The 22,036-nt window shown below is 44.9% G+C and overlaps 1 protein-coding gene across 1 annotated transcript in view; it reads right to left on the reverse strand.

The window, feature by feature from the left end:
• Positions 1–1,614: 1,614 nt before the first annotated feature.
• TOGARAM2 (TOG array regulator of axonemal microtubules 2) overlaps positions 1,615–22,036 on the reverse strand; it is a 28,462-nt gene continuing 8,040 nt past the window's right edge. The window contains exons 4-14 of the mRNA XM_051615024.1: positions 20,227–20,391; positions 19,269–19,404; positions 17,565–17,670; positions 15,649–15,884; positions 14,303–14,461; positions 11,504–11,621; positions 10,484–10,587; positions 9,041–9,242; positions 7,498–7,714; positions 4,013–4,099; positions 1,615–1,847 (exon numbers count right to left, since the gene is read on the reverse strand). Of these exons, the coding sequence (XP_051470984.1) occupies positions 1,615–1,847; positions 4,013–4,099; positions 7,498–7,714; positions 9,041–9,242; positions 10,484–10,587; positions 11,504–11,621; positions 14,303–14,461; positions 15,649–15,884; positions 17,565–17,670; positions 19,269–19,404; positions 20,227–20,391 (1,763 nt within the window). The remainder of the gene's footprint in view (positions 1,848–4,012; positions 4,100–7,497; positions 7,715–9,040; positions 9,243–10,483; positions 10,588–11,503; positions 11,622–14,302; positions 14,462–15,648; positions 15,885–17,564; positions 17,671–19,268; positions 19,405–20,226; positions 20,392–22,036) is intronic.

A 22,036-nucleotide genomic window follows, 5' to 3' on the forward strand; every position in this document is an offset into this window, starting at 1 on the left:
TAGTAATTAAAATTATACGACCTAAATTAAATTATCTCAGGCAGAGTTAAGCTCCCCTGTGGCACACAATGGACATTACCATCTTCCTACATTACCCACAAAGTATGTCCAGGACCTCAGTGCTGGGATTTAGCACAAAGCCTCTGTCTGTCTTGATTTATGCTGTCAGTTTACAGCAGTTTTGGATTTAAGCTGCACTTAGGAAATTTACTATGTGACGTTCTAGGTGACACATGAAATGGTGGAGCAAGTGCTCTCAGCAAATCAACAGGAAGAATATTAAATTCCCCAGCTTCTTCATTAGAGACTGGATCTGAAAGACAGCTGTATTTGCTGTATTAAAAGGGAATGGATTTATATCCTCAGGGAAGACAGAACAGAGGGCTGAGGTTTCAGGTGCCTCAGAATTGCACCTCAGTGTGGTACAAAATTGTCTGTGCTGTAGGAGTCTTCCATCCATGCTACTGACTGTACTGCTGTGATGAAGGGCCAGGAGACTAGTCCTTCCTGGAATGGTCTGGGGGAAGTATGGGGAAACTTCCCCCCTGGAACTGGGGTAAGTATCTACAGTCAAGTAAAATCATAGGGATGCTCAAAATTAATGGAGTTTGGAGTTAGTTATATATTCATTGTGTGATCATATGGATGCCTTGTTGCTGCCTTGGGGATGTATCCTGAATGGTACCTTTGTGGGGCCTGTAAAATGCAAAGTTGTATTTTGATGGGACCATTTGTGCCATCAGCACCCCCAAGCACTGAATCTCTGAAATGCAGTTGTGTTGGGGTTCCAGTGTCTCACCACCCTCATAGTGAAGAACTTCTTCCTAATGTTGAACCTAAATCTACCCTCCTCTAAGTTAAAGCCATTCCCCCTTGTCTTATCACTACATGGCCCTTGTAGGAAGCCCCTCCCCAGCTTTCCTGTAGCCCCCCCTCTCCAGGTACTGGAAGGCCACTTCAGGCTGAACAACGCCATGTCTCTCAGTCTGTCTTCATAGCAGAGGTACTCTGCCCTTGGATCATCTTCATAGCCCACCTCTGGACTCCGTCTGAGAGCTCCATGTCCTTCTTATGTTGGGAGCTCCAAAACTGGACACAGCATTCCAGGTGGGGTCTCACAAGAGCAGAGTAGAGGGGCAGAATCACCTCCCTTGACCTGCTGGCCGCACTTATTTTGATGCAGCCCAGGACACTGCTGGCTTTCTGGGCTGCAAGTGCACATTGCCAGCTCATGTTGAGCTTCTCATCCACCATCACCCCCAAGTCCTTTTCCTAATCTTATAGTCCAAATGCTTCTAAAGCCCATCTCTTACTTTGTAAGTAAACATACATATATGTACATCTCTTACTTTCTAAGCACGTATATAAAAGTTTTCCTTTTTACAGTTAGAAATTTCCTTTACAAACAGGTTTTATTTTTTTGCTATCTATGCAAGCTTCTTTTATTAATAGCCTACATCAAACATATGATGTACATCTGTAACTATAAACTCTGTTGGGTAAAACCTCTGTTTCAAACACAAATAATAAAACCAATGCCAGTGCAACATCCACCTTTGCCTCCACCCATCCCAACTCAGGAGCTCTGTCATCTTCCCACAGCACACAGAGCCTTCACCCGATACTCATTTCCAAAATGTCCCAGAGGTTCTTCGCCACATGTGGAGGCTGCTTGGTGGCCTGTTCCTTCAGTCTGGAGCCCATCACTTGGTAGAGGCTCTTCGCAAGCTTGGTGACCACAGCCTTGAGGACAGGCAGGGCCCTGTTCCCCAGGAGATACCAGAGGGCGGGCAGGGCATAGCGCTGGATGGCTTGGGGCTTCCGGGGATAAGATGATTCCACAAGCACTGCCGGGCAAGAGAGACAAGTTTCTTAACAACCTTAAAGCAAACAAGTACCTACTTCTACTTTTGGTTCTTGGAAGGCTTTTCCAGCTAATATTAGCAAGCACAAATAGCCCAATGATCCAGAAGCAGGCAACAGTGGCTGACCATCCACTGAACAGAACAACCAACCTCTGAGGACCTTAATTTCTCCAAATCTAAGGCTTTGCATCTGTTACAGACTTAGCAAAGTGAATCATACACATTTTGGGCATAATTTTGCTACCCGCTTCTACATTACAAATTGCCAAAAGGTCACATTGCTGTTTATTTCCATTAAGAAGTTGTCTAAACCAGCTGCTAAAGATTTTGAAATGCAGCTGAGAGAGGTAATCAGAAGATTTCTAATAAAAAGGATTATTACTTTGTTGTGACCTTTGATGAAAAAAGCTCGAAGTCCAATCTGGCAGTTCCCTTTGCTCAGTGGCACACAGCAAACAGCAGTATTCTACCACACTTCCAAACTCCAGCCCACAAAAGATGTGTGCTGCTTGAGAGTTTTCTTAGAAACATCAGTGACTAACTGATGTCATTGGCAGAATAGTCTGATCTGAGCTTCTTCCCTCTTATTCTTGGTGGCTTCTAATGAACAGCTGTTTCAAACTTCAGCATGTCTTAGATAATCACCCAGATTCCATTGTCATGGCATTTGAGCATCTCACAATTTTAATGGCATTTACCCTCAGTGTTCCCTGAAATAGTGAAATAGAGATGGAAAAATCTTACTCAGGAGGGCTGAAATTTCACCAAAAAACAAGGATTTTCTCTCATTCTCCCTGAAGTTTGCTCTCAGCTCATTTAGTGAACTGAACTCTATTACATATGAACAGAAGTTTACTAGCAATAGGCTCCCTGCATGGCAGATTTTGCTGAGATCAAAATCTCAAGTGGTCTGGAGACAGAGTTGGTATTTTCTGTTCAGTGGAAATGCTGTGCAGTAGCCATTTCATATTCTGTAATGGAAGGACCTTCATTTTCTCTACACTATTAATCTAGCAGCAGTCACCAACATTTAAGAAGTACCTAAAACCCATTCTGGTAAGCAGGAAAAGGATTATGCAGCCTATTTAAAATGGGAGTCAATTTGAGTTTAAATGCTATTAAACACAGTGGTCACTATGGAGCTTCAGAAGAGAGAGAGCTGTCTGTTCCCAGTAAGTTCCAAATGGAACATCTGCTCTCTCTAAAGTAGTCCAAATTTATGTTCAAATGCTAGCTTTGAAACAGAAATTAAAATAGCTGTAAAATTACATTCTGTGTTTATGGTGATTTACTTTATTCAAATTCTTTATAGATCCTCTTGCACTCACTATGGCTAAACATGCTCTTTTGAGATGCATAAGTAAGATGTATTCAACCTTGGATTAAAAGTGCTGGCATAGTTAGCAGTGGATTTAGCCCTAATTAAAACAAGGCTAGAAACAGCCCTCTCTAGTATATATTGAGATTATACTTTTTTCCATTCCTTGGCTATCACTGAGGTAGCAAGCTACTATTACTCATCAACTATCAGCTGCACGTGTCGGACAGTGTGGATACTGACTGTTTGCACATCCTGAAATGCTCAGAGTCTGACATATCTGCAATACAGGCAGGGAGCCTCAGCAGGTTGGGCTCAACTGCCTGCTTCTGCCCCTCTGCCCCCAGATCCTGCCTTGCACAAAATCCTTGCCTGTACCTATGCTATGACCCCCAGGCTCTGCAGGATTCAGCCTCAAAGTTTCCGACAGCAAAACAAGAATCCTGTGATGACAAACCAAACTCATCCTCAGAAATACAAGCTGCCACCATTTTTTCTAAAGGGTGGTCCTTTGCTTTAGAAAAAGACTCTCTGACAGAATCCCTGTACATTTACTGTACTGTCCTGCAAAGACAGAAGCCAACCAGGGTACGTTTAGATGGTCTCCTGGAGGTGGGTCCTGAGATGCCCCAGTGATCCTCATGTGCTGCACACCTCCACAGCAGCCAGGCAAACCCCTGCCAAATACACCTAGGATTTGCATTTTGCAGGGAGGACAACAAGCTCAGGACTTTCTGGTGTTTGATGAGCTACTGTGCTGCCCATTCAGAGGCATTACCCCTGAATACTTCTTAACTGAGAAGTGGAAATGAGCTGAAGCAGGAGATACCTGAGAGATACTCAGTGACATCCAGCAGAGCTTGGCCAGTCAGGTAAGGCACTCGGCTGGCAAACAGTTGCAGCAGAGATGTGTTATCTGAAAGAGAAACATTTATTTATTCTCACTCTTCTGAGGTTATGAAAAAAAAAGGGGGGAGGAAAGGACAGAGGTAACTCCACTTTGTAAAATAAAGGCAATTTCTGCCAGTTGCTGAGTCCTTTTCCGGCTCTTTCCTTCCATCTTAGTTGGGAGGATTTTAAATTCAAAAAGAAAAGCTCTAATTCTCCCATTTGATAATCCAAAATTGACTGCTGTACAAGGTGCTGTGTTAAAGATTTCACATCAGGGACCTCAAAATTTAAATCCCATGTAAGTGATGAAAAGGTTTTGCATGCCAGAGTTTTGCAGAAGTTACCTCTTCCCTCCTCCAAGGAAAAGGCTGAGAAGGCTCAAAGTCCATATATCCATTCACACTTTAAGGATTAGCTGGTGTTAAATCTTTAAGATATCTGTTGGGATCAATGGACAAGACTCCAAGTTACTCTTACAAGAGCAAATCACTGCTCATTGCTAGGACCATTCACTCTCAGTGTCTCTTGTAATGTCTCTGAAATCACAACGTGGCAGAGACTAGAAAACTGACTGATTTCCCAAAATGTGACTGTCATCTGTATTTTAGTTTTTCTTGTGCTGCCTGTTGTTGATTTGGGATCTTGCTTTAATTTATAAACTGTTGCCTGGATAAGTCTGCAAGCCTCTACTGCTTTCATAAGCCAAGGAAAGCTTTTCTTGGAGGCAGAATGCATGTGGGATGTGGTACACTGCCTCACAGTGTCACCAGGAGTGGCACCTGTAAAGCAGGAAACCTACTTCTTAGTGAACGACCACAGACCCAAATCCCAAAGTGGCTTTAAGCAGCACTGTGCTAGGAAGTGCTCCTTTTTTGCATGAGGTATAAAAAGCAAGTCCCAAATAACCTTGCAAGCATGCAGTAAAAAATTGGTCCTGCTACCCTAATTAAGCTTCTGCTTTGGTAATTACACTGTTTTCATTCACCTTTTTAAACAAGACACTTCACTTTTTGCCTCACACTCTTGTGTTATTGGCAGACACTGTTGCACACTTGCTGTTCTTCTCCAGAGTTACCTTACAGCTGCTTTGAAAGAAGAAACACCCTGAGATCAGGAGATCCTGAAGGAGCACAAGATATTAATTAATCTTAAATACCGGTATCTACACAGATTTTTCAGGGGAACACGTGGGTTATGGGTGGGCAAGGGGGAACTGTTTGGTTTTTAGGAAGCCAAGTGTAGAGGCACTATTCACCTTTCAATTTAAGGGTTTCAAATGCCCTGTGCATCTTGAAACAGTAAAGCTTGAGTAAATAACAAATCTAGCCAACCATTACTTTAGCTGCCTTGAGAGACCTAAACACAGAGGGGCTTTTATCAGCTATTAGAGAAAACAAGGTGGCAAGCAGTTCAGTTCTTACTAACTCAGCTTTAATTCTCTGCACTACGAATTAGCTAAACCTGTTTGCCACAGGAGAGGCAGCCCAGCATTTGCAAAATGAGCAAAAGAAGAATCTGCTTCTCTGCACTCATTTTCACAGCACTCCCCTCTTTGCTACGTTAACATCTACAGCAGACATTTCCCTTCCCCTCTTGCAGAGGGCTGGTTCCTCTGGGAGCTACATGGGCGGGTGGCCTGACTTCACACCCTGGTGTCAGGCAGTGGCAGTCTGAAGGGCATTTCTTTCATGGCATAGGACAGATAAGGACAGATGTCAGATGAGAGCAAGATCTTTGTCTTGGTCCTGTTGCAGTCAGGCTTGATTGGCTGACTCGCCCCCATCTACAAGGTGGCTCCCTTGAGTGGGATTAGGGTCCCAGGTCACAGCTAATGAAAGTGTCTGGCCTTCAGCTGGGGACATCGAAGCCAGTGTCAGGCTGGATCCTCCAGAGGATGCAGCTGCCTAAAATAAAGTGCCTGAGTATAACCTAAGAGTCACAGAGAACAACACTTGCCTAAAGACTTGGGTCTGGTTTTCAACCACATCCCCTGGCTGCAACCAGCCCTACCAGCCCCTTCTTCACTTACAAGGTCACCCAGTTCTTGTACTCATTGTTGTGAATCATTAATAGTAACCATAAAATTTAGGTGAAGAAAAAAACTGTAGTATAATCCCATTCAACTTCACTCCCATCCTTTTATTTCTGTTTTTCTGACTTTCTAAGTTACTGCCCCCAAACTGAGGCAAATTGAAACCTGTGGCAGATGAAGAGAAGCAGGGAGGTAACATCAGGACAGGATCTCCATGTACATTTAAGAAATACATGCTACCCACATTAATACAATCAGGTTTCTGAAGTAGATCACAAGGGAATAATTCCAAACACACTTCCAGAAAGTAGCTGCTAAAATCTGCTTTGAGGAACTGCAAAGACACCAACATAGCATTACACATAAAGCAACATGCTACTGTATTGCCAGGTCGTAGCATGCAAACGTAGCAATAAGGGATGGATGGGCTGCAGGCGCAGTCTGCAGGGCAGGTGCTCTCAGCTGAAACAAGCCTGAAGATCCCTGAGAGCTTCAGCATGACCCTGGGAGGCAGTAGAAGACATGCTGCACAACCTGCAGTGGGCCATATGGCTCCATACACAGGGAAGATCAGGACCAGACCCTCTCCCTACTGCAGGTACATGTTTTGCGTCAACAGGCACACTTGCAGCCTCATGCTCAAACACCCAGAAAAGAGGATGATAATGGGGTTCCTTGTCCTTCTGCAAGAAGGGAGCCAAGGCAACCCTACCCACATGAAGACCTCCAGGCCAACTGTGGAACAAGCATCTCATCCTGTATTGATCTCCAGTACAATTTCTGATAAAACAGTATCTTACTAAATTCAAGGTCTCAATCTTTGAATTCAAAAGGACATTTTCACTTCAGCTTTACATGGTTAAACTACCTAAAACTGCAGAATGAGTAATTTGAGTTCAAAGCTTTTCATATTGGGGTCTGCAAGGGGTAGATGCATCTGCCAGAGTATGGAACAAAGCCCAGCAGGAGCTAAGAGCCTTCACCACCCTTCCCACCACGTGTTTCAAGGAGAAAGCACATTCCTTTCATCTTTCTTTAGTGGATGTAAACTTAGCAGAATGTGCATCTTAGAAGTCAAATTCAATAAAAAACAAAACATGCAGTTTCTCAGGAGGAAGCAGGAAAAAGAGTCATGACAGATGCTAGTCACTTTTCCTCATGCTCTTCTGGCAGGACCTTAAAATAATCCCTATGATGTCCTCTCTACTGAACATGATTCCGGTGTTAACATCCATTCAACTGTACATCACAACATGATACAACAGATTGGGATAGAAAGAATGCATAAGCAACAGCTGGATATTTTCACAAATAAATAACAGCTATCAACAGATTCAGTGTTCACTTGGCTCCAAGATGGCAGAGCCACAGCTGAGGAGAATCAGCCTTACCTAGGTGAGCCCTGGATGCTTCCAGCACCTTCACAGCTGCAGCATAAATCCCCAAGTGCTTTGAGTTCAGGTTGTCAATGATTGCTGTCACCAGAGAGACCATTATTGGCTGTAAGGCACCTCTGAGCACGGGTATCATCAAAGCCAACACCTCCAGTGCCCTCTGGTTCACTTTCTTGTGGCAGTCTTGAAGTGTCAGGACAAAAACATCAAAAACCTGTTAAGAAAACAAATGACATGGAAGATGGATTAAAGTGTCTTTGTTTCAAGAAGGGATGTAGAAACCAATACCCACCAAAGATACAGATGGATTAATCCTTCCTGTCAGGTCAGCCCTTGCCAGCACAATTCCACTGTTTGCCTACAGACTGCTCCTTGCAGCAGCTGCACAACCTCATGCTGATTGAAAAGATTTTCACGTTTCATTGAGAGGTTTGAGTGGGGACACGCTAGTTCATATGGCATTTCTCTTTACCTATAAATCATTAAATTAATCTCATTTTAATAATGCAAAATAGGATCTTTGGTACAGAGGTATGGAAACATGTATGTAATATGCCCATTTTCCATAAAGTTGTCCCAAGTAGAATATCGTATCATAATATCACAGAATGGTTTGAGTTGGAAGGGACCTTAAAGATCATCTAGTTCCAACCCCTCTGCATGGGCAGGGACACCTCCCAGTAGATCAGGTTGTTCAGAGCCCCATCCAACCTGCCCTTGAACACTTCCAGGGATGGAGTTTCCAAGTACTAAGGGTAGTTTTGATTGTCAGAACTTTGGCTGGATGAGATCCAAGTTTTGTTTTATCCATTTCAGAACCTGCATCTGGAGGAGTGCAGGGCTCTGATGAACTCTTCAGGATCTAGACCATTTGTCTGGCTAAGAGGCAGACTTCATAAGTTTAATGTGCTGTGCAGTTTTCATTAGAGCAGGTTCAGTACCTCGGCAGACACATTATTAGGCCCCATTTTCCAGAAAAGAGAAAAACAGCAGCTGCTGGGAGGAGAAGATCTGTCTCAAGCTATTTTCCTCCCCTTTCCAAAGGCATAAAAAGGACCTCCAGGAAGGGCAGGAAGTCTTTCCCAAGCAGGAAAGAGGTAAGGACAGAAGTGAATAGGCAGAGTTTTGTCTGCACAAGACAAGAGAAAGTTTACAGGAGCATTCTTGGAAAAAAAAAAATTCTTTAATAAATCAACCCAGCCTGATACTTCTCCCCCACCTCCCAACCTATTTTTCTTCTAGAGAATAATTGCCAAGCTTTCAGTGGCTGGATTTCCTTTCTTTCTACCTAACTGGTAGTAGGAGTCAGTAGAAGCTACAGCAACAGTACGTTTTACTGTCTTCATCTCATGAACAGCACGAACAGACCCCTGCTAGAGACATATCTGGACTGAAATTACTTGCCCTGAAGCCTGGAGTTAGATTAAATTTCTTGGGTAAGAAGGGACCAGCCTGTCCCAAATGACTAGTAAGTAGTGCCAAGACAGTTAACTTTACTGGTACAGTCTTGGGGAGGGAGCTAATGGGAAAGGAGCAATACCTGGACAATGTTAGTGGAAATGAACTGGGGGCTGCTTTTGCAGTGATCCAGGAGGAGCTCCAGCCCCTTCATCCTTGACTGAAACTCCTGGGCTTTCAGGAGGCCATTAAGCTCCAGGAGCTGTTCAGTTGCTTCCACAGTGCAAAGTGAGGTGCGAGGGACTTTCTGAGGGGGCAAGGTGACATCAGGGCCAGGCTTCAAGCTGTAAATAATAAATACAGGGTAAGATCTTTTGGTGATAATGTCTTCAGATAATTGTGAGGAAGACATCTTGAGGAGACTTCCTAATCGTGTGATTTCAGCTAGATCCTGATCTGAAAAACAACTTAGATCTCATGGCAATAGTTACAGGAGACAATCTGCAACTAACATCATTGCTAGTGCTTACTCAGGAAACCCAAGGGACTGAGAATGGGTTTATTCTCATCTGTCTTCAGGTATCTTCTTAGGTACTCATCTAGCATCCCTGGGTGGGGCAAAATAGGCCCTACTTGAAAGTTTACCTGCCTCATCTTATAGGAGGTGTCTGCATTATAAGGAAATTAATTGCTCTGGACACATCTGAATCTGGATGAAGAGCTCAGATACATCTGAAGAGATTAATCCTACCCAGAGATATTAAGGGACATACCTGAAAGGATCCAGAGGATGAGTAACAGAGATAAAAAGAGAAGCTAGCCACCCCACTACTATGCTCACATTATAGCTCCCCTGGAGACTGGATCCACAGATTAACAAACCCAAGGGGAACAATCTTATTAGATCAGTCTTTCTCTGCCACAAGCACAGCGAGATCCTAACTATGATAATGAGGCATGTGGTCACCTTCCTGCCATTGCTGAGTGCAACACAGCTAAATACATCCTCTGTTATCAGAGCAGAACAGGTACAAGTAGCTCTCCCATTGGCATGGGGAGTCAGAAGGGACCAATTTCCTTGCTTGAAGGCTGATTGCAGCACAGGGGAAAGAAAACAGGCTGTCCATCAACCAACCAGTAAGGGGTCTGAGTGACATGAATAGATATAGAAAAAGTCCATGTTGAAATATCTGTTGACCAGAACTGCTCAGAAGTTGTTTTGCTGGTACTGTCTGAGGGTCAGAAAGCAATAACTTGGCCAGGCCAAACCACATGCATGAAAAGTGCTATGTTGGGGAATGGCATCTTGGTTCTCGACTGGGACTTCTCTTCAAACCACTCATCTAAAAAAGACTCCACTCAGATAAGAATACCCTGATTGAAATTACTTTTCCCAAGTCAAACAGTACAGACATGACCCTTTCTCAGCCTCCACAACACTGTCCTTGCCACAGCACTGGACCTCCCAAGCTGCAACTGGTGGTTGTCTCTTCCTCTCTCTCAGTTTTTGTGGAAAACCCCCCAAAGAAGTTGTATTCAGCCCAATGGAGAAGCAGACATTTTTTATCACAGAAATGCTCAGTACCCTCCAATAGGAGGCAACTTGTCCTGGGATGTCTTCGAGTTGCTGTTCTTAGACTCCCTGGGGTCTCTGGCAGCTGGAGGTTCACCTCTATGGTCTTCTATCCCCTGTATGTAGATATAAAAAAAAATGTGAATCTATAGAAAATCAAATAGGAAATTACTTGTTTAAAACCCAAGTTATAACCAGGATCACTGCTACCAAAAAAACCCTAGGGAAACATTTCATAACTTTGAGAGGGAGACAGGCCAGAGATTCAGTGATGTCTGCTATTTGTTTTCAATAACCCAAAGCAGGTTGCTACCATAATAGGCAGCAGTATAAAATCCTGAATTCATTAAGTCTTGAGCACAAATGGGAACAATGCAAACAGGTAGGCAACAAGTCTTCTTAAAAAGAGCAGGAAACTTTTGCAGTCTCAGGAGGCTGACACACCTTGCTGGGAGTTGATTTGGTTCACACTCACTCTCCTTATTTCTGCTCAAGGGCACATTCCTTTCTAGAATGTAAATGGAGAGGAATGAATGCTGGATGCTGGATTCACAGAGCTTCTTCCAGCTCCACAGTGCATGACAGCAGGGCAGTATTCCCAGAATAAAGATGATATGTGTATTAATTATTACTGCCTTGTGCATCTTTTGTATATTTGAAAATGTTCTTGGCACTACTGCTTGTTACAATGACTCTGTTATCTTCAGAAGCACTACATTCCTTTCCTTGCTTTATTGAGCAGGGAGAAGAGAGAGGATGGTGTTGTGTTATTTTATGCTTGAAGGTAAAATAATTTTCTTATACTTCTCTTTCCTGTTTGTGGCTGCTATTAAAAACACACCCACTTTATTTCTAGCCATACTAGTTCCTTCACTGTATGGAGATTAACAGGCAAAGGATCAACCTAGGAGCACTTCCAGGAGCAAAATGATAAGAATAAGAATGAAATTAAGAGAGATCAGGTATGTTTAAACTCATATTAGCCATCTCAGTACTTGCATGAAGGAGACATTTCTCCTGCCAAACACTCACTCTCTTCTTAATTGTTGCCATAATCTCTTCCAAGTCACGTGATGGTCCACACTGTTTCAAATACCTATCAAATTTTGGATGACTCATCAATATATTCAGCATCTGCCGTCCATAACACCTAGCACAGGAAAGAGAAAAATGAATGAATGCTTTTTCTACAGATTTACTATCTTGGCTCCCTTGTGAATGAACAAAGGAAAAGTGTTAATAAAATGAGCTGATATTTTAAACTCCTCATGTGTAATATCTTCATGAGAAGGTGTTACCTGTTCAGCAGAGATATTTACCTCCATGTACTGCCACTGCACAAGGCAGCCAGCTGAACACAAGAGACATGAGGAGAACACAGGGCAACAAAAATACAATTCCACTCTGAAATTCTGGGAAAGCTTCTGTTGGATTGCAAGATCACATGGGATGAGCAAAGCATGTCTCCTTTGCTGTCATGGCCTATTTGCAGTATCTTGCACAAGAATTTACCTTTCTTTAACTGGCAGAGAAGCTAAGACAAATCACCCCGTGCTCACTATTATTCTACACTACATGTATACACATGGGCAGCTAGTTGCTCATGTGTTCTTTCCACCTCCTAATCAGAATTTAAATTAATAATCAAAGGGAGGTGGGTTTTGTTTGCTTTGGTTTTGCTACGATTAAACCACAGCTATCATCCAGAGGAAAGTTGGAGGTTATTCAGCAACAGACATTATACAAAGACTGGGAAGAAAAATTTGTGACTACCTCAGGAAACTCAATCTGCAGAAGGGATTTACAAAGACTGAATACATCAGTTGAAGACAGCTAGACTTTTTTTAAAACAATCTCAATCTTACCAGAAAGAAATGTTCGGGACCATTCAGTGATGAACAGTGCCCAAGACTTCAGCTTTGCATTGTGTGCATAAGATCAAACAAAATTGTTTCACTGACTAATCTGAAGTCCATTGATCTAAATAAAGATTAATTCAAGTCATAGGAATCTGTTAGTGGTCCTTCCTGCTGGACAACTTCATGTTACCTAGTAGTGATTTCCCTAGAAAACATTATCCATAGCATCCTCCTCACCAAGGAGACCACCTCCAGTGCAGGGAAGCCCACATCAGAGAAGGGAATCGAAGCAAATAAAAAGGCAGCATGGGGCAAAAAGAAGACTTTGCCTTGGTTGAAGAGGACTGGGTTAGAGACCAACTAAGTAAACTGGACGTCCACAAAACCATGGGCCCCGATGGGATGCACTCAAGAGTGCTGAGGGAGCTAGCAGAAGTCATTGCTGGACCATACTCCATCATCTTTGAAAGATCCTGGAGGACGGGAGAGGTGCCCGAGGACCAGAGGAAAGCCAATGTCACTCCAGTCTTCAAAAAGGGCAAGACAGAGGACCTAGGTAACTGCAGACCAGTCAACCTCACCTCCATCCCTGGAAGGGTGATGGAACAGCTTGTTCTCAGTGCCATCTCAAAGCATGTTGAAGAAAAGAAGGTCATCAGAAGTAGTCAGCATGGATTCACCAAGGGGAAGTCATGCTTGACCAATCTGATAGCCTTCTATGATCGCATAACTGGATGGATAGATGAGGGGAGGGCAGTGGATGTGGTCTACCTTGATTTCAGCAAAACTTTGACACTGTCTCCCACAACGTCATCACAGCCAAACTCAGGAAGGGTGCATTAGATGGTAGGGCAGTGAGATTGAGAACTGGTTGAAGGACAATGCTCAGAGAGTTGTGGTGAGTGGGGCGGAGTCTAGTGGGAGACCTGTGTCTAGTGGGGCTCCCCAGGGGTTGGTACTGGGCCCAGCCCTGTTCAATATATTAATTAATGACCTGGATGAAGGGATGGAGTGTACCATTAGCAAGTACACAAAACTGGGAGGGGAGTTGGACACACCAGAGGACTGTGCTGACATCCAGAGTTTCTTCCACAGGCTGCAGAATTGGGCAGGGAGAAACATAATGGAATTGAACAAGAGCAAGTGGAAAGTACTGTATCTGAGGAAGAAAACTCCATGTGTTGGGGACTGACTTGCTGGAGAGCAGCTCTGGAGAAAAGGACCTCAGTGTCCTGGTGAGCAACAGGCTGATCATGAGCCAACAATGTGCCCTTGCAGCCAAGGAGGCCAATGGCATCCTGGGGTGCCTTAAGAAGAGTGTAGCCAGGAGGTCAAGGGAAGTTATCTTCCTGCTCTACTCTGCCATGGTGTGGCCTCACCTGGAATACTGTGTCCAACTCTGGGCTCCATAGTTCATAAAGGGTAGGAAACTACTGGAAAGATTCCAGCACAGGGCCACAAAGATGATTAGGGGAATGGAGCATCTGCCCTGTGAGCAAAGGCTGAGAGAGCTGGGGCTGTTCAGCCTGGAGAAGACAGAGGGGGGATCTCATAAATGCTTTTACATATCTAAAGGGCAGGTGTCAGGAGGATGGGTCCAGTCTCTTTTCAGCAGTGTTCAATGACAGGAAAAGGGACAATGGGCACGAGCTGGAGCACAGGAGGTTCAAGCTAAACTTAAGGAAAAACTTCTTTCCTATGAGGGTAACAGAGCACTGGAACAGGCTGCCCAGAGAGGTTTGTGAAGTTTCCTTCTCTGGAGACATTCCAAACCCATCTGGATGTGTTCCTGTGTGATGTGCTCTAGGTGATCCTGCTCTAGCACAGGGGTTGGACTAGAGGATCTTCAGAAGTCCCTTCAACTCTGACAAGTCTATAACACACTTTCTCTTCCACACTTCTGTGGTTTTATCATTTATAGCCAGATATCAAAGAGTTTTTAAATTTAAGGAGGCAGAATGAAGATCATCACCTTGTGTCCTGATGACAGTCCTGAGCAAGCTTCACCAGTGTGTGCACCAGCGGCTGGGTCCTGTCCCGTGTGCCTGACAGGAGCTTCCCGGCTCCGATTTGCTCCACCAAGGTCAGCAGGTGTTTGGCCGCGCATTTCCGCACCAGGACGTTGCAGTGCCTGGAAACGAGAGCAAACACTGGGGCAACAGGGAAAGCAGGGCCAGAAGCAGAGGCCTTGGTCATAGCCAAGGTCCCTGTCATTGCTGGGGGAAGGAGGCGTGGCATCTCACTGCAATTTTAGCCACTTGTAGAAGATTCTGTGCTCAGATAAGCACAAAATTGCCATTGTACAGAGGGGCTATGTGCAAGGAAGAGGGAAGAATTTAATCTCCCTGGACTGCTTGATACTCAGTTTCCTTCCCAACATTAACTCTGAGAAAGAGGGAAATGAAAGACAATTCGTGCTCATTCGTCAGAGGGCTCCCACTACACAGACAGCACTGCAACAGGATTGGGGCTAATTTCACCCATTTCTCTCCAAAACTGCAAACCCTTGAAAAAAACAAATGGGAGAAAAAACCCTGTGGGGCATGAAGACAGGGAATATCCAGCTAAACAGTCTTAAGCCTGTTCTTCGAGGCTTGGCAAAAGGTATGTTTTAATGTTTTGCCCTTTTTAAAAGCAGAGGAAAGGGTAGCATTTGTTTTAGCCAGGTTGTCCTTTCCAGAGGATGCCTCTTTGCAACCATCCAGCACAGGCCTAATACTTTAAGGCTTCAGCCATCCCATGGCAGCTGGCTTGTGAAGGCACCTGTAAAGTGGCTCACCATCCCAAAGCTAGTATACAGATTCAATCTGAATAGAAAGTGGAGCTCTAAGGACACGATGGTCAGACAGGCTTCTCTCAGCAGGAGCTGCACCTGCTGAGCAGGCTGTGCCACACACAGTGGGTTCTCCTCCACGTGTTCTGTAACCCAGCAATTATCCTCCTTATTTCTCAAGTTAATGACGTAATGATGATGCCTGTTTTTTTTCCAGTGCTTCTGTGGTTAGCACAGAAATGTCTAAGGGTGCTCACTGCTGGAATCCCATTGTCCCTCTTCCCGCAAAGCCACAAGGCTGTATCTCTACCCTTTGCAGGAAGTTTTGCTTCCCCAACATTCACCATATCTAGGCAGTGTTGACAGACTGTGAGAACAAACAGGCTGCAGTAGGGCAGAAGCAGATGACAAGGAAGGGAGTGAAGTTGATGAAAGAATCTAATCACTGAGTTCAGAGAAAATTCCCTCCCCTTCTGCCTCCTCTTCCTTCCCTCCCACCCACACAATTTAAGGTGAAGGGTATCACTAAAAGAAGAATGACATACCAGACTCCAGTAGCCATGAGAGCAGTCATTGCTCGCTCAGGAGTCACGTTCACCACCATTGTTCCCAGGGACTGACTGGCTGCTTCCCGAATGAACTCACTGGATTCCCCAGTCTTCTGAAGCAAGACAGAAGCAATCCCAGCCACCTCATGGTCCATGTGGTGCTTCAGGGTCCTGAAGAGCTCTCCAAGAGTGATGACCGCAGAGCGAGACACCTTTGAGCGGAGGTTGTTCACCTGTGGAAGTCATAAGGGAAACACAAGAACCACTCTGTAAAGAAAATCAGTTCCCCTAGAACAAAAGTCCCAGGAAAGCACATGACTACTGTGTCCAGGTGGAAAATAAGGGCATGGTTAGAGCAGGCCACAAGCACAGAAACACTCACTCAGGCCCACTCATACAACTTCAACTAGACTGCAAGCCTAAACATTGTTTCACCTAGAACAAAGGGTGCTACTTAGCCCATAATTTGCACTGCTTTGATTTTAGGCCCTTTTGTTGAAAACAAACAAACAAATTAAAGCAAGTTTTTTAAGATAAAAAGGCACAATTCTTAAAGACAAGATAGAGGAAAACAAGTACTTTCCTCCTCTCCAAAAATGCAGCACTGGCAGTTTGAGCACTCAGCTAAAAAAAGGAAAATATGGGCCCCAGACCACAGACTGATTCACAGTGGGGACTTGTCGACTCAGGAGAACCCCAGCTGGTGGCCTCAAGGTACTCAAGGATCCTGAAGATCACATGCAATTACAGCTGCAATCTGTGGGGTTTTACAGCATCTAGTGCTGCTTTGGAGTGATCCCTGATTCCAAAAGCCTCTCCCATATGGGTAAGGAAGAAGCATCTGAGACTCAGGAGCTTCATTTGAAAGACAATTTGAAGGATGGGGCAGTGCTGATTTCTGCCAGATTTAGTTGTGCCTGTTAATGAAAATGAACAACACAAGTACTAGAAGTGCTTGTGAAAGCAAAATCTGGGACTGGAGTGAAATGAAAGCTGAAAGATGTCTCTGCACATGAGGGTGTGTAACAGAGTGAAGGAAGTTTCCTCAGAAATTTAAAAAGAATATAAAAATCAGACGAGCTAAGCTGAAAGGGCTTCTCCTCCTAACCCTGATCTCAGAGCGGGAGAATCCGAGTCCTGCATATCTGAACAGAAAGGTTTGAGGGGTCCAACACCACAAGCAGCATTCAAGCCTCTAATGCCATTAAGTATGGGCTAAAAGGACTGATTTAAATGGAAATGAGTTAAGTCTTACTGTCTTCTGCAAGCAAAAGAAAATTTATTATGTTTGGCAATCATGTAGTAAGAGGACAAGGCAGCTGGCTCAGGCCACAGACAAATGCCAAGTTGGAAATACAACCACAGATGTTATTAAGGAGCTCAGGCTGAGCCCTGCAAACCCCACACAGGTTCTCCAACCACCTGGTGACTGCAGTGCAAAATTCCACCTGTGCCCAGAGGCAACAGATCAATGGAAAAGGCAAATAACCAAAAAGAAACACAGAAAGACATCATCAGGAAACACTGGAAAATAAATCCTTGCAGTCAATCCTTCACGATGCTGAGGAGGAAGTGGGAAGAACCTGGGAGACAAAAGCTGCAGTGTCTAATTACAGGTTGGGCAGAGATTGGAGCAGTGGCAAATCACTTAATTTCTGTCTCAGTTTCTGCATTTGTATGTTGCATTATAATGACACCTACCTCAAAGAGGAGAGAAACAGGTGTCCTACATTCCAGTAAACACAGCTTTATCTACAGACGGATCACATAGATAGGTGACACAGCTATTAGAAAAATAAGGACTAAAAGCAGTAACAAAGGAAGACACTGAGCACACATGCAAAACAAGCATCCATCGACCCTGTGCCCTCTGTACAGAGTACATGGGACACAATTCAACACAGTGTTCTTACCTCTTTGGTAATTGCGACAGAAACATCATGAAGTCTAGATAGAAGGACTTCTGAGTGGCAGTTAGCCAGGCATCTGATGTCAAAGAGTCCCTTCACCTGCTGCTCCCTGAAAGGCAATTACCAAAACAGACTGATATTTCTCAGCACCCTCTGAACTGAGCAGGGTGGCAGCTCAAACAAACAAAGGGAGGTGCTTCTCATACAGCACCTGTTCAAATCATGGAACTCATTGCTACAGGATGCTGTGACAGTCAAAAGTGTACATAAATCCAGAAGGTACACAGATGGTTTCAGAGTGGATGTGTTCATTTGTAGCTCTAAACAAGACAGCATTCCTGAAATCCCTGGCACATGAAGTCCCTATGTTGCTGCTTCCTCGAAGCTGGAACACTGTGCCATGTTTCTGTTTCCTGCACCCTCCCTGTAACCTGAGATGCAGCCCTTTACACTGGGTAAAATTCCCTCCCTGCCTGGAAGGCAGTTCAGCAGTGAGAGTCTTCACTGCCAGCCCATAGCTGAGTTTGCACTCTGCCATCTAGTCGTGTTGTATGTGCCCAACCCCCAGAAAAAAAGCCACTGTGTCCTAAGATTCCACACCTAGGCAAGAACAACTGAAATGCTGGATTTTCCAGAAAATCCATACTTAAAGAAACACCCACAACAGCAACATGCTATTTAGAAGTAGTAAACACCCACCTCATTCAGAGCTTGCTTTGTGAAGAACCTGAGCTACATGAAGGCACATGATGCAGTCACTGGTTCACAAGGGGTGCAGGGCTGGACCGGGGACCCATACCCACCGGGGTCCCTGAGTGCAACCCAGACCCCCACACCTGCAGCAGTTCTCTGTACCTCACAGGGCACCAAACAGGAATGGGGAAGAGAAAGGGAAGAGGGACAAAACAAAGCAGTCACACAAGGAGATGGATCATGGAAGATTTTTCGTGGTTATCCCAGTGCCAAAGGAGCCATAGTGAGTGTATGCAGACCCAGAAAGCAAAAAGACAACTAATTGCAGCTGAAGGGTGTACAGCCTCCTCCAGTCTGTGTCTAGTTTCTGGACACACTATAATTACCAACAAAACATCTCTGGCTCATATTAAGCAGTGAGGAGGAAAAAGCTGAGTTCTAAAAGTTTAAGATTCCTAAGGGATTTTTTTTTTTTTTCCCTTGGCTTCTGCCATGAGCCCTTCAGGAGAAATGACAGGCTGAGCAACTCTGTACCATGTCTCAGTCATTTCTCAGAAATAGGAACTCCCCACAGGTGCTCCCCCAAGACTCATGCAGGTGGCCACAGGGAGGCCCTGCCCCAGCTGCTGCATCCAGCAGTGGGACCAGAGATAAATCCTTATGCAGTCCCACCTGGGCCAGTGACCTGAGGCCCCCAAATCTCTAAACTCAAGACCTGCTTATGGCTTCAGCCAGCAAATCATCTCCTTCCACAGCTTCCTCTCTTCCCTGAATATTTCATTTGCAGCTACATGGAGCAGAGAGCATGGGAAACAGCATGGAATTGCAGCTGCTGTAGCACTGCAGGAAAAAATAAAAAGGCTGCTCTTGCATCTTTACACTGTGACTGTTTTGGAGTGGCTTCATGAGCTACCTTTGGACATCTGGGATGTCTGGGCTCAGTGGCACTAGAAAAAAAGTTTCTAATTTACTGTTAAACTGAAAGGAGGAAAGAGTGAACAGGGGGCTTCTTACCAGTCATCACTGCTGAGCAATGTGAGCGTGGCAAGCAGCATCTGCTGGGGCCTGGGTCTGGTTCCCCAAGTGTCTCCACACCCTGTCTCCTCTCCACATCCCAGGGAGTCCAGAGCGGTGGCCATCAGCGAGTTCACTGTAAGGAGAGGGTCAGCTGTCAACATCACATATCCCGGGGCAAGGCACCCCACCACTGAGCAGACTGCAACCCCATCTCCCAGCCAAGATTACACATGGGTACAAACCAGCATTGGTCCAGAGACTTGGCTGCTGTCTGGCTTGTTGCTTTCCCCAGCACCCTAACACCTCCCAGTCACCCCCAGCTGGACACCTGTTTCTTGAATAAACCTGAAAACTGGGCACACAGAGCCAGCTCCCAAGTCCATTTAGGTACCACAGCCAACTTGCTAATTCAGTGCTACAGGCCTCACACTCACTGAGAGCCAGTGCCACCCAGCAGGACTTGCTAACCCAGGAGTAAGCTGAGATCAGCACATATCTCCCTCCATCACTTCCCTGTCACTTGGAGCACCAGGAATAGCAGTACCTGGCAGTTTTCTGAGGCAACACCTCCAGCTGTCCCCAGTGGCTACCAAGTCTGAACACTGAGTACTGCTGGGCTCAGAAGAATGCACAAAAAGCAACCACCAGGGAACAGGGATACCTGGCCCTCTAAATCTGACAGTGCCTCTGTTTTCATGTATGTCAGGTAATTTCCCAGCACCAGTGTTATATTTTGGACTATCAGTATGAGCAAAAGCTAGAGCTCAAGGCTTTACCAGTACTTTGTTTAGCTAAACTTTCCAATGAATCTATAAGCAGCAGTTGCTCCAGTATCATCAAGCTGGAGTGACAGAGCCTACCTGTGGCTGAGGAATGAGGCAGTTTGTCCTCCTTGTGCAAGGAAAGAGCTGGTGCAGGGACTGCAGCAGATTGGGCTGCAGCCGAGGGGGCTCACCTGAGTTGTTGTGTGGGAAGCTGCCACCTTGCTTGGTGACAGGGAGGCTGGGCAGTGAGGGCCTGTTGACCTGTTTCCTAAAGGCAGTACCAGTATTCTCTCTGCGTGCATTGGTTATTCTGGGAAACATGGAAACTGTCCCATTGACAGGCAGTGGGTCAACACCTGCAGAGACTGAAAAGGATCATCTGAGTGGAGAGTGCCAGACCACCCTATGGGCTTGGAAAGGGCTAGAAATCTTGCTGGAGTGGGATAACATCCCTTTGTTGTCTCCAACAACTCCAAGCATAAAAGCTGCACACTAGCATGGGACAATAATCACAGAAAGCAGTGATGCTTTCCCTAAGAAATGAGGAAAACTCAGCACTGCTTTTCTTCTGCTTTTGTTTCAGAGCCTGGATAGTGAAGTTTCGTTTTTGGGACTGCTCACCAGTACTTCACAAAATAATAGCAAAAGAGCAGATAACCTTGCCCCATGCCCTTGGGCTGACTGCTGCCTCTGAAGTTCACTGCCACTGCACTGGTGGGAGCCCAGGCAGCAGGACAATCAGAGCCCTTCAGCTGCAATTCAGCCAGTGACGCTTCTTGCTCGTGTGGGTAAAACGTAAGCAGTGGTGAAGGGCTCCAGCACAGCTCTGCAATGTGGGCTCCCCAGCAGGGAGTGGTCGGAGCAGGATCATGTCCTGTCACATGAAACTACAAAAGATCTTGCTCATTAGAAATAAGTTTAATTTTGTTTCTTCCAGGTTGCACCTGGGTTGAAAAGCATTCTTTTGTACTCACCCATTCACCCTTCTTGGAGGCTACTCTCAATTTGAGAGTCTGAAGCTCCACTGTACTTTGCAAGACAGACTTATCCAGTCTGAAAGACTTCATAGAGGAAGGTGATATTCCCTAATTGACTCAGTGTGGGCCATGGGCAAGATGCTCATGCTTCTGTATTTTTCTTTGGAAAGCATAGCTAAATCCTATTTGAACTTCCACTCTGATACAACCTTCCAGTCTGATGTCATGAATGTTTGCAACACTATGCAAATAGCAAACAAGTGAACAAAAAGGCCCATATCTATAGCAACCACTTACTTTCTGTGCCTGCAACCTCAGGGTCAATACTCTGCTTAGGGAGCAGCAAGGGCTTTTCTTTCCCTCTGTGCAAAAGTTCCATCACATTCATTTGCTTCTGGAGTATTTTCTTCCAAACTGATGCGGACAAGATAACATGGATCTAGTTGCAAGGAAAATACATCATTGAGTATGAGGAGAGATACACAAACAATACAAAACACTTAATCAGGAATACGGTGGCAGACTACCATAGTCTTTAAATGCAGCTCCATATATATACCAATAGTTTCAGAACAATTCCTCCTTTCCTCACCTTAGCATACAATTACACCCAGTTGTGTGTAAAATAACCACTGGTCCAAGATACTGTCAAGAAGCCCTCCTTGAACCAAAGTCATAGGAGTGCTCGAAGACCTATGAAGAGCTCACAAATTACCAGTGAACAGGCAGTTCTGTTCCTACTGGACAGGCCAGGGGAAGAAAACCCATCTGCAACAACCAGCAAGGTGAGATAATTTGCTGTTTCGGAACACTCAGGGCTAGTACTGGCACCTGCTTCTCACATCCTTGCTTCTGAAGGACTCAGATGCTCTCTGAGAAGACAAGTCCAAAAAAAGAGTCATGCAAAAACAAGTTTGAGAATAATTTGTCTTAATGAATGGAAAAATCAAGAATGAGGGCTCTGAGATACAGCAAGAAAGGTAACCAAGGAAAAGCAAGATCTCCCATTTTATTTTGCAGCCTT

Source organism: Apus apus, chromosome 3 (genome assembly GCF_020740795.1).
Source record: "Apus apus isolate bApuApu2 chromosome 3, bApuApu2.pri.cur, whole genome shotgun sequence".
NCBI classification, from domain to species: domain Eukaryota; kingdom Metazoa; phylum Chordata; class Aves; order Apodiformes; family Apodidae; genus Apus; species Apus apus.